General features: G+C 39.7%; 1 protein-coding gene across 3 annotated transcripts in view; it reads right to left on the bottom strand.

Annotated features, from left to right (window-relative positions):
- Window positions 1-16405, bottom strand: part of GNE (glucosamine (UDP-N-acetyl)-2-epimerase/N-acetylmannosamine kinase) — a 278480-nt gene that overhangs the window by 75006 nt on the left and 187069 nt on the right. For all 3 annotated transcript variants that reach the window (XM_069237640.1, XM_069237648.1, XM_069237655.1), the window contains exon 9: window positions 2094-2315. In XM_069237640.1, the coding sequence (XP_069093741.1) occupies window positions 2094-2315 (222 nt within the window). The remainder of the gene's footprint in view (window positions 1-2093; window positions 2316-16405) is intronic.

The following is a 16405-nucleotide window of genomic DNA, read 5'->3' as shown; positions in this document are numbered from 1 at the left end:
CCTCTTCCTCCATGTGTTTTTGTCCTGTCGGCACCGACGCCATCTGTAGTCTTCTTGCTCTTCGGTCCCTTAAGGTCTTCCTGGACCGAAACGCTCGACAGGCCTCACAGGTATCCTCCTTGTGTTCTGGAGACAAACACAAATTACAGACCAGATGCTGATCTGTATAAGGATACTTGTTGTGACATTCGGGGCAGAAGCGGAATGGGGTCCGTTCCACTAGCCTTGAAGACGCACGTGGTTGGGCCGACCAGGCCCCGCCGGGGAATCGAAAACCCCGAAGGGCCGCCGGAGCTCTTCAAAATTTGGTGTCTATCTGTTGTAACTAACCCGATACCGAACGCAAACAATACCGTTAAATTTTCCGAGATTTTCACTAACATTCAAAACCGAAACGCGGAGCGAAAAGGAACACGTCCGAACCCAATGGCGGAAAGAAAACCCAATGGCGGAGAGAAAGATGGAGTCGACACCCATGCGCAATGGAGCCGAAAGGGGAGGAGTCCCTTGATCTCGTGACTCGAAAAGACTTCTTCGAAGAAAAACAACTTGTAACACTCCGAGCCCAACACTAGATGGCGGGATGTGCAAAGCATGTGTATCTGCAGTTACACATGCCATCAAATATATATATATATATATATATATATATATATATATATATATATGTGCACACATATCACTACATATTTAGATGTGTGGATAAATCTCTATACATGTACAACCTTTCTGACAACTATGAACTCCCAAACATCCTTTTTAAACTTATCCTTCCTTTTTACCCAATTCACCAAACTAAAAGACACACATGTCCACTACTCTCAATAAAAGTTTACAACTTCAGTTTTGTAATCCACTTCCATTATTCTATCCCTACTCAAAGCACTAGTAAATGCATGGGCACCTAAGAGCACAAACTTACCAAAACTAATTCATAAGGAAAAAAGGAAGCGTACATTGATAATCTACTAACAGTTTAATATTAGATTTAGAAGTAGCGTACTGTTCGCCACAAAGCACTTCAACACCTTGTCATAGGTAGTAAGCGCTGTATAAATACAATGTACAATTATAATTACTTGGTTGACAAGCAAGGGGAGCATATAGGCTAAAATGAGTAGTTTCTGGGCTATCCTTGTCAGGTCTGGTGTACGTAGACACAAGTGAAGCAACCCTACTTGGCAAAGGGACAGCTACAGAAAATAAATCGCAGAGGTTAAAGCAAAGCACCCTCTGAACTACACATTTGTGAAGTGTTATTTTTTTAACCAGAACCTGAGCCCATGCTGCATTTTGTTAGAATTCTGGTGCAAGGGTAAAACTAGCCGATAACAGTACCAAACCTTTTAATTTACAGGCAGATTTTACCATACATTTTTATGTAAATGACACACATTCAGTGTTCTCCCAGTTGAAAACACAAAAGGGACAATTCAAAAGATCAGTCTCAAAAAATTTAATACCTCTGGTAAAGTCACTGGATTAGTTTTGTTTGTTTGTTTTTAGCCAACTCATGTTGGGAACATCCCATTTAAGTTGGAATTACTGTAGTATTCAAAATTGTTTCCAATGTTTTTTCTCACTCAAAAGATTTTAATTGCGCATGTAAGACGAAGATCCCCAAACCACCCCAGATTCTCAGCACTTGTAAGGAAAGAGGTTACTACAATTGAGACATTTTTCCATATCAAGAAAGAAAGGGAATGACCATGTAATACAGGTTTTCTTTAAACCTGCAGATTGTCACCCTTTAAAAAATACACAGCCATACTCGTAGAAAAACAGCTCCCTGAAAATCTCAGGCTTCTGAAGATTTTCAAATATAATGTTGGACCCTTTTTTAAGAAAAACATAAAAAATCATCAACACTACAAAACTAGTAGCTGTAAGTATATACAGCCAAATTCGTTCGCTCTAATATTCTAATCAAAATTATTTCATTGAATGAGCTTTGGTAGACTTGGTAAAGGTGTTTTGACACAGAAGACAAAGTCGCAATGCGCTTTAGTAGAGAAGTTGGCACATGAAACACCAATGTGCTATTGTGTCAAAGGAAAATAGTCAACATTTACCTCAGTGGGTTATTTACACACCTGTTCCAGTAATAATGGTGACAAAATCTTCTACGCCTTTTCCCAGGCCAAATTTTCTCTCTGCCAGAGCTGCACAGTTTCCATCATTATCCACCCACACTGGCAAGTGTAATGAGTCTGAGATTGGGGTTCTTAAATCAATAGAACTCCATTCTTGAATCAGTTTTGTAGAATGAAGTACGATTCCCTCATGAGGGTTGACACGTCCCCCAGTGGAAATACCTATGAGAATGGACCACAAAAGAGAAAACAAGGTTTAATCAGCAAACACTGGCATACCACAAAATATTTAATGAAAATTTTTGAGTTTTTAGATCAGTGGTTCTCAACCTGTGGTCCGGGGACCCCTAGGGGTCTGCGAGGCCTCCTCAGGGGGTCTGTGACTGGTTAGAAAACTAAATAATGTTAGCAGATTAATAACGTGTATATAAATAAAGAGGCTGAATGTACGATTGAAACATTTTTAATGCACTGTAAATGTCAAGTAATTTTAAACTGGAGGCTAAAAATGTAATTAGTATCCTCAGATTGATTCACGGGAGCAGACTTGGTGCATCAACCAGAATAAAGTATGGACAATGTTGAATTTAGAAAGGCTACAACTCTCCTATTGAAGAGACATGCTTTATTTTTTTAATTTATATTTGTTTGCAAATTAAATAAAATGTGCTATCATTTATGTGTGTGTTTGATGAATGCTTGTTTCTGTATTTTGTGTGTATTTTATGCATTTCAAACCATCAACAACCATGTTTAGGCTGGCGTTCCAGGCTTCCAGTAATGAAAACACTTCCCAACTGCTGTAAAATAACCTGCTTCCTGAAAATCTAAATAACGTGTGATTATTCATAGCAGAGTTTTCAGATTCCCTTCTGAATAATACTGCCGGCTAGTGCCCCAGAAGTCCCTGGAGACCCAGTTTAGCCTACAGCAACAAGAGGAGGGGGGCCAATTTCTTCGACAAGGAAGAGAAAATAAAATTATTGTGAAAAGTTTATTTTGGAAGCAATATTCTGGTCCAAAATGTACATAGGGCCACACAAGGTGGGCAGAACGGTCAGGATCTGTGCCGTTGAAGGAAACTAGTTAGCCTGCAAGGCTGCAAATCTGCACTAACCATAACTTGTGGCAAATGACTGAAAATTAGCACCTGCTAAGGTTAGCCTGCTGCTAGAAAGGTAGGAGGTGCCATGAACAAACAGGGGAATTACTTGTCACATATGAAAATTCCATTTACCAACTTCTGCAACTTTATGCAGACAGAGATGTTTAAGGACCTCTGTACTTGTGGAAAATCTCCAGCCAAACAAAAATAATTTTTCCATAAACACAAAAAAAAATATTTTTACCAAACAGCTGCCTCTCAATTTGGACTAAGACATGGTTTCATCTAAATAGCAAAGTTAGCATTAAAGAGGAAGTAATTTTGAACTGGGCTATGCTAGAATTTAGGGAATTAACATTCACAGAAATCAAGATTTTAAAGACCTGAGAAAATACTGAAAGTATGTTTGGAATTAAAATTAAGTTAATAGGCAGTCCAGCATGTAAGGAATTCAGAGATCAAACTTTTATTGTGGATGGGGACCGGGCTGTCACATACACCATCAAAGTTTGAAAATTATGACCTCAGACAAGTATTACTTATTCTTTATTTTTACTTATGGTAACTTATGCTCAAATATCAATCAAGTGTTTCTGATAAAAGTAATTCAGGAATTGTAAGAAGTGAAACAAAGAATGCCAAAGAGAGTCTTCGGTCAATACAAACAGCGGCAAACCAATAAATAACAATAAAACGTGTCTAACAGGTGCAAGTATTAAGGTCAAAGAACATGCATTTTAGAATATCTACAAGAAGAAGGATCCACATTGTATTGTCAGAACATGCTTGCATACATTCAAAAAAATATACCTTAAAAGGAAAAAAAAGAAACAGCAATTATAATTCAGACATATACAATTCAGTAAAGAATGGCTCTTGTTAAAGTGCCTTGTGAAAATGACCTCTGATTAGGGGTAAAACATGCAGCTCAGTCTGTTCTACAAGAAAAGCAAAAGTAAGTTATACAGAAATTGGCATCCGGATTTTTAAATACCAACCTGCGCCTCACACTTAATCCTGGGCCCTAAGGTTCTCTAGGAGTGGCTAGATTATCCAAGTATTGGTGTATTGCTTCAGCATTCAGATCACTTATAGCCTTTTTTAGGTTTTGCCTATGCAGCGCATGCACGCTGTCTCTGCAAGAAATGCTGTATCTACAATATGGGCTTCAAGCACTGCCCATCTTTTCCATTGGTTTCTTTTACTGTCATTAGTAAATTACTGCTTTTCTTTTATTAATATGCTTAGTAGTCCCTCCTTTTCTACTTTTGTAACCTCCCTTGTAAATTTCCCCTGTTACATGTGCTCTTACTCTTCATGTTATTTATGGTGCTTTGTGAGCACAATTTTTTTTTTTGGTGGTCTGTTCAAGCTACGACAACAACTCACTTCCTCGAGCACAATTTACTTTTCTTGTTTTGTGATTTTAAGCTGTTCATTTTTTGTCCTCCGTGAAGAACATGATTATGCACTTCCCCATGCGCAATTGGCTTTTCATTTTTTGTGTCTTTAAGCTGTTTGTTTTCGTCCTCAATGAAGATGTGATTTTTACATTTTTTCATTTTTTGCTCAATCTGTTTGTTTTTGTCTTCGGTCAAGATTGTGATTATTATCTTTTAGTTTCTTTTGGCACTCCGTGCAGAACGTGATTATTAAATGTAAGAGGCTGGGTTTCTAGTGTATCTGTTTACTTTGTTTGACTTATCTTCAAAGTGACAGAAGCCGTCCTCATCTTGGTTCGCCCATTATCGTTTGTGGCGTTTTTAAGACTGGCACGGCTTTCAATTGCAAAACTTAATTTATGTCATTTTTTAATTATGGCAGTTTTTTTTTTTATTATGTTGGAAACGCTTTGACAAACATTTTAATGTTTCTTTTTCTACAGATTAATGAGATGTTTGTGTAAAAAGTATATTACCTCACTTTATTTGTTACAATGTTATGTGCCACTGTGAAGTTATGTTACTAACTCTTTGTTTTGTTTGTGCGTTATTGTTAGCGGCATCACCAATGGTGCTGTGTGGCTTATATTTGAAATATTTATTGTATTTTTATGAAGGGATTTTTCTGTTGAAAATAGAGCACCACATTTCTTTTTGGTTTGTCTTTTACAGCTTAACTCGATATGTCTGTAAAATAAATATCTTCTCGCTTCATCTATTTTATGTTTATATGCCACTGTGGAAGAAACCAAAAAACTGCAAAATTGCACTTGCTTTCGCCAGTGTGCTTGAGTTATGTCGCGTATTCGCATTTTTAATAAAGATGAATAATAACACTTACTTTTTGCTCAAACTTTATTGTTGGTGGCATCTGTCACGTGACTGCCATAAAATGTTCCAGCCTATTCTATTAATGCACCTGTTTAGTCTGTCAGACCGTCTTAAAAATGAGATAAGCCATCTTCTTTTTGGCTCCTTCTTATCGTTACTGGCATCTCGAAGGCTGGTGCAGAGATCATTTCATAGTTTTGTTTTACACTATAAAGTTTTTTTAATGCTGGAAACATAGTGCCACACTTATTTTTAGTTCATTTTTAGCCTTTATCACAATGTTTCCAAAAATGTACATCTTGCTGGAATTATACGGTACCATAAACCAAAAATAAAAGGAGTTCACTTTTGTACAGTGAAGGTCACAACACACTATGGCTTTCGGCTTACTAACACACATAAATAAAACTTCAAAATTGCACCTTCTTTCGGCAAACAGTGTGCTTCAGTCATGTTGTTTATTTGCATTTTTAATGAGGATGATTAATAACAACACTTCCCTTTCTGTTCAAACCTTATTGTTAGTGGCATTCAAAGGTGCCGCCACCATTAAATGTTACAGCCTCTTCTATTACTGTGCCTGTTTATTCTGTTTGACCATTTTCAGAGTGAGATAAGCCATCTTCTTTTTGGTTCCTCGTTATCGTTACTGGCATCTTGAAGGCTGGCGAAGTCTATTTCATAATCTCGTTTTATACCATTAATTTTTCTTAATATTGGAAACATAGCACCAGGCTTATTTTCAGCTCCTTTTTTAGTCTTTATCGCAATGTTTTCCAGCAATGTATATCTCACTGGAATTATAAAGCACCACAAACCAAAGATAAAAGCAGTTCACATTTGCACAGTGAAAGTCACAGCACCAATGACTGTGGCTTCTGGCGTGTCACTTAACACACATAAATGTAAACAAGTGCAGATGTGGCTTTGTAGCTACCATAAACATTCTTAAAGTTTGAGACAGCGGTTTCAAGCTGGGTGGGAAACTTCTCATCCTGTGTTTTAATGCAATTCGATCAATGTTTACGTAAGGATACCATACACATACCCGGTTCACACGACGGGTAGTGATCTTTAGCGCAATGCTACATTTCTCTTTCAAATAAAAGCGCAATTTCCGTCTAACCATAGCTGTAAAGCATTTAGCCCTCTCCCACCACGCCCTTCTTGTCAAACTCCCCCTTTTATTTTTAGAATGACTGCATAGTTGCTCATATTTGGGAGGCGTACATTAAATACATATTAACCAAAACAACATTTGCAGCAGCCCTGGCCACAACAAAAAAAAACAGGATGGATCAGCTAATTATGCATTAGTTTCAGACACGCTGTCTGCAACTATATTGGGTCTCCTGTGTTTGTTGTAGCCCTTTCATCACAGTTATTACCATTTTGGGCCTGATTCGGAGTTTGGCGGATGGAAAACTTTGCCCTCCAAACTCCTGACAAGGTGGCCACCACCTACGTTGCGACCTCACCACCGGAGTTAAGAGTTTCCCGCTAGGTCAATGGGCTGAAATCTCAGTTTCTGTCCGCTGGCCTAGTGGGAAACAGGCTGCAGCATTGTCTCCAACTCATAATGAAGCCAGCTGCAATGTTGTAGCCTGCAGGATGCACGAGAACCCCTGCAGTCTTCACTGTCTGCAAAGCAGACTGTGAACACTGCGAGGGTGCTGGCCATAGGGGTCCCTGCACTGCCCATGCTAAGTGCATGGACAGTGAAGGGGTCCTCTGCATCCATTCTCCACCAGCATTTTCATGGCAGCAGAAGCGCCATGAAACCACTGGCAGATTAGGATGGCCACCACCTCCAGAGATCCCAGCAGGGCTGGTGGTTCCCTGGTGGCCTGTCCGCCAGGGTTGAAATGTCGCACTAGGACTGGCGCATTGGCGGCAGACCGACCGCCATCCAGGAGTCTGGCGGTCCAGGGACCGCCAGCACCGTAATGACCCTCTTTGTCTTTACAAAACAAACATGCTCTGGTTCTCTCAATCCCTTGAGTGGAACATGAACACTTGTCTTCTAAGGTTGTAGGAACAAGTTGAGAACTCCTGTAAGCGATAAAATAAGTAGCACTATTTCACAGCTGATTAATTAAAATGCAAAATTGCATTAAAAGAGAAACAGCTTTGCAAATTTTCACTAAACGGTTAATATATCCCTAATCTCCTGGCATGAATTTCTCAAAAAAGCGTTTAGCTGGTCTTGCAATTTTCTACAATGACATATGTTTCCATATCATTGCCACTTGAGTGTTGAAAACCATGCCTCACTTTCACTCCCAAGTGTATATATTTTTTAAACATGGAGCTCTGCCTTGCTCCTATTCATATTTTGGGGTAGGATGCAAGTGGTTCAAAGTTAGAGGCGGTGTGCTGAGTTTAGCTGCTGCCAGAGCTATATTTTGGCAATGTTTGTTTACCAGTCACAGATACATCCAGTTTGAGGAGCTGCATCAGTCCTATGCAGCTGGCCCTGGGTGCTGCGTGGACGCAAATGATCTGTGCATTCTTAGAACGGGAGAGGTGCGCAGTTTCAAGTCAGCCATCCCTGCCTAATGCGAAAGTCAGGTGGGTCACGCACAACTGTTAGGAGTTTTTTTTTAAATGTTATATAAGAAGCATCACACTTCTTTGTTGGATCGTCTGATACTGTGCAACACAAAATGTTCAGTAAAATGTATATTTCCTCGCTCTATCTGATTGTTTTTTTATCCGAAACAAGCTTTTTTCCAAATATTTAAAATGTCCGACATCAACAATAAATACTCTTGGTGCTAGGAATCTACAACTGAGGTTTCATTCTGTGGTACAGCACTCACTGTCTATACTGAGCTCCTTTCATAAGTGTATTAACCTATATAAGTCAGGTATAATTGGCTGGTCATTATACTTCAAACAAAATTAGCATGAAAATGGAAAGTTAAAGGGAAACCTACAGTTGTAAAAGATTTAAGACAATTTTACATTACAAAAGAAAAAACACAGGCTCAGAACAATTTCCATAACAAGCATTAGTTACACAATCGCTGCAGCTCTTTCTCAATCGAAACATCTTCCAAGGACTAATACTATAATTAGGACTAATACTATAATTCTTTTACTATCTCCTAACATTACTATTATTATAACACACACTATCTATTCCCACACTCTGTTTCATTCATTCATTCTCTCTCTCACTTCCTATCTCTCTCTCTCTCAAGCACATATAACATTTTTGGCTCATTTTCTCTCTTTTCTTTCTCTATCACTGTTGCTCCTTCCTCTAGATATAATTCTTTAAATTCAATTACTCTCCTCTCATACAAACTCCACCTCTCTTTCTCACATATTTAATATTACCAGCCTATGCACAAAACATCTTCCTTAAAACTATCATTCTCTATTTCTAGCAAAACTCAACATCACATTAGCACCACCTAGACACCACCACCTCGCACTGCCTCATCACCATCACTCAGCACCACCTCACCATCACTCAGCACCACCTCACCATCACTCAGCACCACCTCACCATCACTCAGCACCACCTCACCATCACTCAGCACCACAACAGCAGCACTCAGCACCACAACAGCAGCACTCAGCACCACAACAGCAGCACTCAGCACCACAACAGCAGCACTCAGCACCACAACAGCAGCACTGCACAACCTAAGCATCACTACAGAACAATCACAGCACATTATGGGAGCCGAGGCCAATGCTGTGAGTTGTTTCCGCCAGGCAGACCAGCGGAAACGTCATAATATGACCTGGGCAGTGAGCCTGCTGGTATGACGGCAGCCTCATCCCCACGGGTTTAGCGATTGGACCACTAAACTCTAAATGAGCCCAAATATCTTCTTAGTGTTATATAAATAACAAAAATGCTTATAACACTTTTTTATTATAACTATCAACATGCTGCACAACAGATAATACTATACAACATAGATTATAAACATTGGCAAAACCAATAGCTCTAGCTCAACACTTATAAAGTCCAAAAGGCGAGACCTGTTGGCTATGCCAACGCTTGTTATAATTTGGTTTGACAGAACAGATGTCGCCAGACAACTACATAGAGAATCAGGTGAGGGCTTTTGCCTACACCCATATGCTGGGAGCCGGGAGTATGTTTTGATTGGGCAGAGTTTGTGTGCTGCAACAAAAAAGTGCTTTCCCTTCATCGTGCTGTGATTGTTTCATTTATTTATCCAGCTGCCTGAGGCTAGATTTTCAGGAGCACACATGACTTTGTAATGCTATTAAAGTGTCGAAAAATAACTAAATAATGTATGCTGTTTTCTCTGGAAACAGCACAGATGTGACAAGGACAGTCATTAACTTACATGGATTTTTAGGTCTGGCTCGACAGTGAAACTGCCACCTGATTATTCAACCTACAATAATATTCTTCTATAGTTATGTGCTTGCACACAAATCCATATCCATTACCATGTTATCTACTCGGAATGCATACATCACATCAATCACCATACAACATTCTACGAAAGCCAGCACTATTGGCATTGCCAATGCATGTGATATTATGTCAGGAGAAATAAGGGCATGTTACCAGTGCCGTAAAACCTTTTAGTGCAAAGCTCTTGGGATCCTAAAAGAGATTACTATGGAGTAATCAATCATTCCCTGTCTATGTGCTATGAAGGATGGTGTGGATTTCCTTTAGTCTCCTGGCTTTTCATGCTCCAGAAGTATTGCAGGTTTTTTAATGCAAGTTTTTTTAGATCCTATACAATACTTCATGCCAGAATTACTTAATTCACAGATTCAAAACTCACCTATTGTCAAGAACTTGCTTCTCTCTTGTGCTTATACTGAACATCTAATGAGAACTCTTCTAGCCAGGTTATGGTTTAGAAGGCATCTTACCTTTGTAACTTACATGAAGCATGTCTACAGTCCATTGACTGATCAATAACTATTTACACTAGCTTGCGTTAAAAAAAGCAAATACGGTGTAATCATATAGAACTTGTGCATTTGCAGGTGTTCACCTCTTGTAGTCAGACTATAGAGCTGGTGCTTCTGGTACTCATTCCAAGTTGTGCTCATTTCAATGAAGCAAGCAACAAAGCCAGTCACAAAGAATTTAAAATAGCGAAGATTTACATCAAGACTTTGCAGAGCTTGGAAACAGAAACCAAGATCTGTATAAGAGGTGGTACAAGATAATGCACCAGTTGGATGTAGTGTTGAGTCTTCCAGTCTAAATCAGCTCTCCTCAGCTTTCATACCTACGTATCTCATCCCTTTCTTCAGATTCAAGTCTAGAACAGCCTCTCTACCACTGTGAGGAAGATAACTTCTCAGGGATTAGCTTCTGCATTAAAAGTTAGAATGTAGAAAAGGATGAATTTTGTTAAAAAGAAGGCTGAATTTAAAGTTATATTAGGGATGTGTTAGGGATATTTATAAAGCGCAACTAATACCCGAGGGTGTCTAGGCACTGAGCTGAAGGATAACCGGAAGGCTCCAGTGTCAAGAATAGCGGAAATTCTCTAAAAAGGGGGGGGGGGGGGGGGGGGGGAGATATATCTAATTCTGTAGTGAATAACCAGGTTTGCTAAAACCTAAAAGTATGGGAGCTGATGTGACTGTGATAGGTAGCGAGTTCCAAGCCTTGGTGGCACCCCGAAGAAAACTTCTACCACCCCAGGCTAGGCGCCTGCATCTATGTACTGCTGCCAGCATGCTGGAAGCTGATCTGAGGGACCTTCCTGTTCTGTAATATTTTATATTGTCCCTGAAGAAGGCAGGGCCTTGGTTGTTAAGTGCTTTCTATGTAATGCAAAGAGCTTTAAATACCACCCTCTTCCTAATAGGGAGCCAGTGCAGTTTCCTGATGTGTGGTGACCGATTGAAACTTGGATATCTTCAGGAGAAGGTGTGCTTCAGCATTCTACAAAAGTTGTAATCTATTTAATATGGCTTGTTGAGCATACATGTGCAGGCCGTTGCAGTAATCTAATTTAGACATTACCCAGGAAGTGACTACTGGCATCTGCAGGTTTCCTGGGATGAATTAAATAATCTTTTTTAATTATCTAAGCAAGAAAAATGCTGAAGAAATTACAGCTTTAAAATGGCCAGCATAGGATCCATCCATTAGAATTCCCAGGTTGCTGGTTTTATTGACCAGTACTGGGAGTGGGCCAAGTTCCTGTGGCCAGCAAGAATCTGTTCAGAAGGTGGGATGAGTGCAGAAAAGTAGAACTTCAGTTTTGCTGGTATTCAGTCTTAGGCAGTTATTATAGATCCATGAGCAAATTGCCCACGTACAATCGTAGAAGCTAGACCTAACTTTACTTTCACCACTGGAAAAGGATACAACAATTGTGTGTAGTACGTGTGAGATGTAACGAAAAGCCAAATGATCTAATAAGGCTAGCCAATGAAGAGACATACACATTAAAAAGAGTGGGACTAAGGGAGGAACGCTGAGGGACACCACAAGGAATGGAAAACGATGGTGAAACAAGCTCGCCCAGTCGAACATCCTGAGGGCAATCAGAGAGGAAGGATTTCACCAGGGCCCAGGCTGCTTCGGTAACCCCTATGTCAGCCAGGCATGCCAGCAGCAGCTCATGACTGACCGTATCGAATGCTGCTGACAGGTCAAGCAAGACAGGAGCAACCCGGCCACCATCATCAAGAGCCTGTCTGATCTTCTCAGTGGCCTTGATAAGAGCTGTTTTCATGCTGTGCCCTCTGCGAAAGCCAAACTGGGTGTTGTACAGAACCTTGTGTGTATCAATAAATTCTACAAGCTGCATATTTAAAATCTTTTCCACAATTTTGGATGGGAAAGGTAGGCAAGAAATAGGACGGAAGCTACGAGGTTCTTTAGGATCCAGGTTGGATTTTTTTTTTAAGAAGGGAAGCACGGAGGCTTTCTTCCAAGCAGCAGGAAACGATCCCAGTTTGAACATTGCCTGGAAAATCTTAGCAATAACCAAGGCAATCGACTCAGCTGCAAGTTTAGACACTTTTGGAGGGCAAGGGTCAAGCAGGAAACCTAAGGTAGTGGAAAGGATCAGTCTCCTCACTTCCTCTATGGAAGGGGATGTAAACTGAGAGAGGCTGGGTCCCGATCAAGGTGGAGTGGGAGAACCGAAATGGAATAAGATGCAGGAGTAACCAAAACAAAATCACTGTAGAATGCTGCTACTTTTTTCTGGGAAAAGTTAGCCAATAAAGTGCAAAATGATTGACTACAGCAGAAAACAAGGTTGGAGGGGACTGAAGTGAGTTTCATAATCATTTGATATAGCTCTTTAGAAGAGTTAGCTGCAGCTTGTGGTTTTATTGGTAAAGTAGTCTTTTTGTTTCCTTTGCGATTAGTGCTTGGTAATTGGCCTGACAGCTATTATATTTGGCTTTCTCAAGCACACTAGTCTAATCTCCATCTCCTTTTCTGGCTTTTCTGAGAACCAGGTGCCAGTAGCAGACCATCTAATTTTTTACTACCTTGGCCGTTGCCAGAGAGCAAACTGCCAGGTCAAACCAAAAATTGTACAGCACGACACTGCTTCGCCTGAGGGGGACGGTAAATCTACTTTTAGGACAAGGTGGTGTTTACAGTAATAATTTGCTCTGATGAGCAAATCAGATGACAGTCTCAAATTCAAAATTGAAGGCATGCTATAGAATAATCTAACACACACTAAATTAACTTGTCAAGTAATGACTGACTGTTGTTGTTGTTGTTGTTAGGGCTTCTTGAATTATGTGATTCTGCAGCATTTTCCACATTTTTAAGGCTTGAGCCAACCATGTTATGAGTACCACTTGGGGGGATGGGTTCTAATATAATTTATTGGCAAGGTAAGAACACCTTGACATGGAAAATATGTGATAACAAGTCATAACGCTTTGCCTTTTGTGAGTTACCACTTCACTCCCAAGATACCTTGATGTAAATGGCAATTTTTTCAAAAATTTTATTTTTGTGAATTTTATTATTAAAAATTATAGTTACAGTAAATGTGATTATATAAACTAACAATCATAATAGTAATAATGAATATATAGTACACAAAGCAAAATGTATAAATTTAACTAATTTCTTTTTCCAGAGCTGGTGGCGAGGTATCTTGAAGAAGACTAAAACAAGAACATCCTGTCCCTCTGATCCAGAGTTTATACTTCATTTATGGTCAAATGTCCAAAATGGAGTAATGCTGACAAACCCACAGGACTATTCATCATGGAAAACTTTGTTAGAGGCAGCTCAAGAAAGGAATCACATTCCACCGTTCGAGATTGCGAGAAATGTGGAAAGCAACACGGTTCCCCAAGTATTTCACAACCGGAAGTGAAGTACAGGGGCGTGTTTACTAAGAAGAGAGATTTACTATTAAGCGAAAAGCCATGGCAAGTGTCAATGATGATGCTGGAATGAGTGAGTGAACGAGTAAACGCTTAAACAGAAGAACATCATTAAAGTCAAACGTGTATGCTGAAGAATGTATATTTTGTGGAAAGATAAAATGCTACAAGGGAACATCAACGCGTGAGAAATTAATCCAAGGCCACGGAGCTTAAAGTTGACATAAGGATTCGAGAGTGGGCAACCATTAATTGTGATTCAAAGAGCTTAGCAGTTTGTAGTAGGAACATAGTGGCTACAGAAACCCATTATCATGCATTTTGTTATAGAAAGCATTCAAGGGTTAAAGCAAAGGAGGAAGATCATGCATTTAGCATTCAAACAGATGCTCACTACAAAAATATGAGAGATGAAGCATATGATGAACTATTTCAATACATTAGGACTTATGAGTATTCCTAACCAAGAAGTAATACGTTTGATGACTCACTGAAATTCTTGAACCCCTCATGACACGCAGAGGAATACAGGGAATAGACAAATCAACCAAGAAGCATATTAGAAGAAAATTAGAATCTTAGTTCGGTGACAGCCTTCACATATTCCCAGACAACCGAGGAAAATTACTGACCCAATCTGATAGCGTCATGCTACAGGGCGTTGTAAGATAAAACCAGAGTTTGAAAGCAGATTTATCAGTTTTAAAGGTTGGGGCAACAGAAATGAACAATATCACTGATCAAACATCATCCCATATAAGAACAATGATTAAAACAAACTTGACAACACCATGGCCAAATCATCCATCAGACGTTGACAAAGATTCATTTACAGTGCCTGATTACCTTAAAAGGTGACTATTTGGCTTTCTGACTGGAGAACTAGAAAACACAAGCTGTACAAAAGGGTTGCCTTACTTATGTAATCATTCAGTCAGGACATTATATATCTAGTCACAAATGGCAAGCAGAAACCCCCCAAGCAATTGTTGCACCCATACGCTGTTAGAACACTGACAGGCAATGTTGAAATCATTTTCACTCTAAACAGACTTGGTCATGGGATTTCATACTCACAACCAGAAGAAAATGAAACCGCCTTGTGTCTTCAGAAACTTTCTGCTACCTTAAATGAGCAAATTGTTGTTCCAGCTGACATTCAGCCTCATGTCTTCACTAACTTAGTCTGGAATAACATTGATAGGCTGAAAGTGACTCTTACTGGTAAGGGGACAACTCATCGAATCAATGGTATAGCTGTGCAGCCCAAGTTGTTTGGACCACAACCTTTTAAAGCTCCTCTCCCAAGCAATCAGAAACAAAACCAAAGAACATTGACCACCACAAATAATGAAGAATTGTTCATGTAGGTTTCTGGTGAACGAACTGTGCCTCAGCCATTGATGACAAGTACCGAAGTCATGATGGAATGTGTTACACAATTGAAACTTGCACAAAATAAGAACATCATTTGGGTTGTCACAAGACAAGATGCGTGCCTTGAACAGAAGTTGGATAGGATTTAACATCAGTACTAGAGACCTAGTTAGTGTGTCACAGTATTCCATTGGCTATTTGCCCACCATGAATGCCCCTGCAACTGAGTTGAAAACTGTTTCTGACATTTTGAAAAAATCAGAGCTGATGAGGGAATCACTGCATATGGTGAAAAATGTAGTGGTCATGGATCAAGCGCTCTACGCAAAAGCAACTGAGATCAAGTGGAAGCGTAAGGCAACATATGACAGAATCATTCTTCGAATGGGCACCTTTCACACCATTCGCAATGTCATGTCCATTCTTAGAAAACACTTCCAAGATACTGGCCTTTGCAACCTTTGCATTGAAGAAGACAGTACACAAGTGCTTGTATGAAGCTATGTTAAGACTGGCTTGGTTGGAGTTTATCCACTGAGTGGAGAAGAATTACTAAGAGAACATTCAGGTAGTGTACTCCTTTACTGAGGATGTTAATGACTTTGCAAAAGACCCATGCCAAAAGAGATTAAATGACCTCTTGCAGAATGCTGCCTTTGCTGAAGTAAAACAGCTTTGAGATGTATTTCTGGGACATCATTGTCATGACAATGGACATCTCTCTGCATTATGGATGCCGTTTGTGGACATTGATGAAAATGGCTTCCTGGCTCTGCCGCGTGCTGCTCGAGAAGGAAACTGGTATTTACATCTTACTGCCATACGCTCTATGATCGCATGGTGTTTTGCGTAAGACAAGACGAACTACGCTAGATATCTTCTTGTATACTATGTTGTAATGACATTATTTGCAGTGAAACATCCAGAGATACACCACAACTTCATCAACGAATACCTTTTAGTTCAACTGCCAGATGTTAATCCGTTTGGATGAAGTCCGGTTGATCGAGCGATAGAGGTAACAGTCAACAAAGGTGCACAGACTCCGGGTGGTACAAGGTTCAACCTCAAGGCAGATGCTGTGAAAAGATATTATATGATGGCTGAGAACAGAAGCACTTTTTTGGGTCAGATAAGGGAATTGGTTCATAACGAAAGATCAGATCTAACTCATGAAGACCTACATAAGTCACAAACTGAAAAAGACGAAGATAATG

Source organism: Pleurodeles waltl, chromosome 1_2 (genome assembly GCF_031143425.1).
Source record: "Pleurodeles waltl isolate 20211129_DDA chromosome 1_2, aPleWal1.hap1.20221129, whole genome shotgun sequence".
NCBI lineage: Eukaryota > Metazoa > Chordata > Amphibia > Caudata > Salamandridae > Pleurodeles > Pleurodeles waltl.
This window is presented reverse-complemented; position numbering and strand designations above follow the sequence as displayed.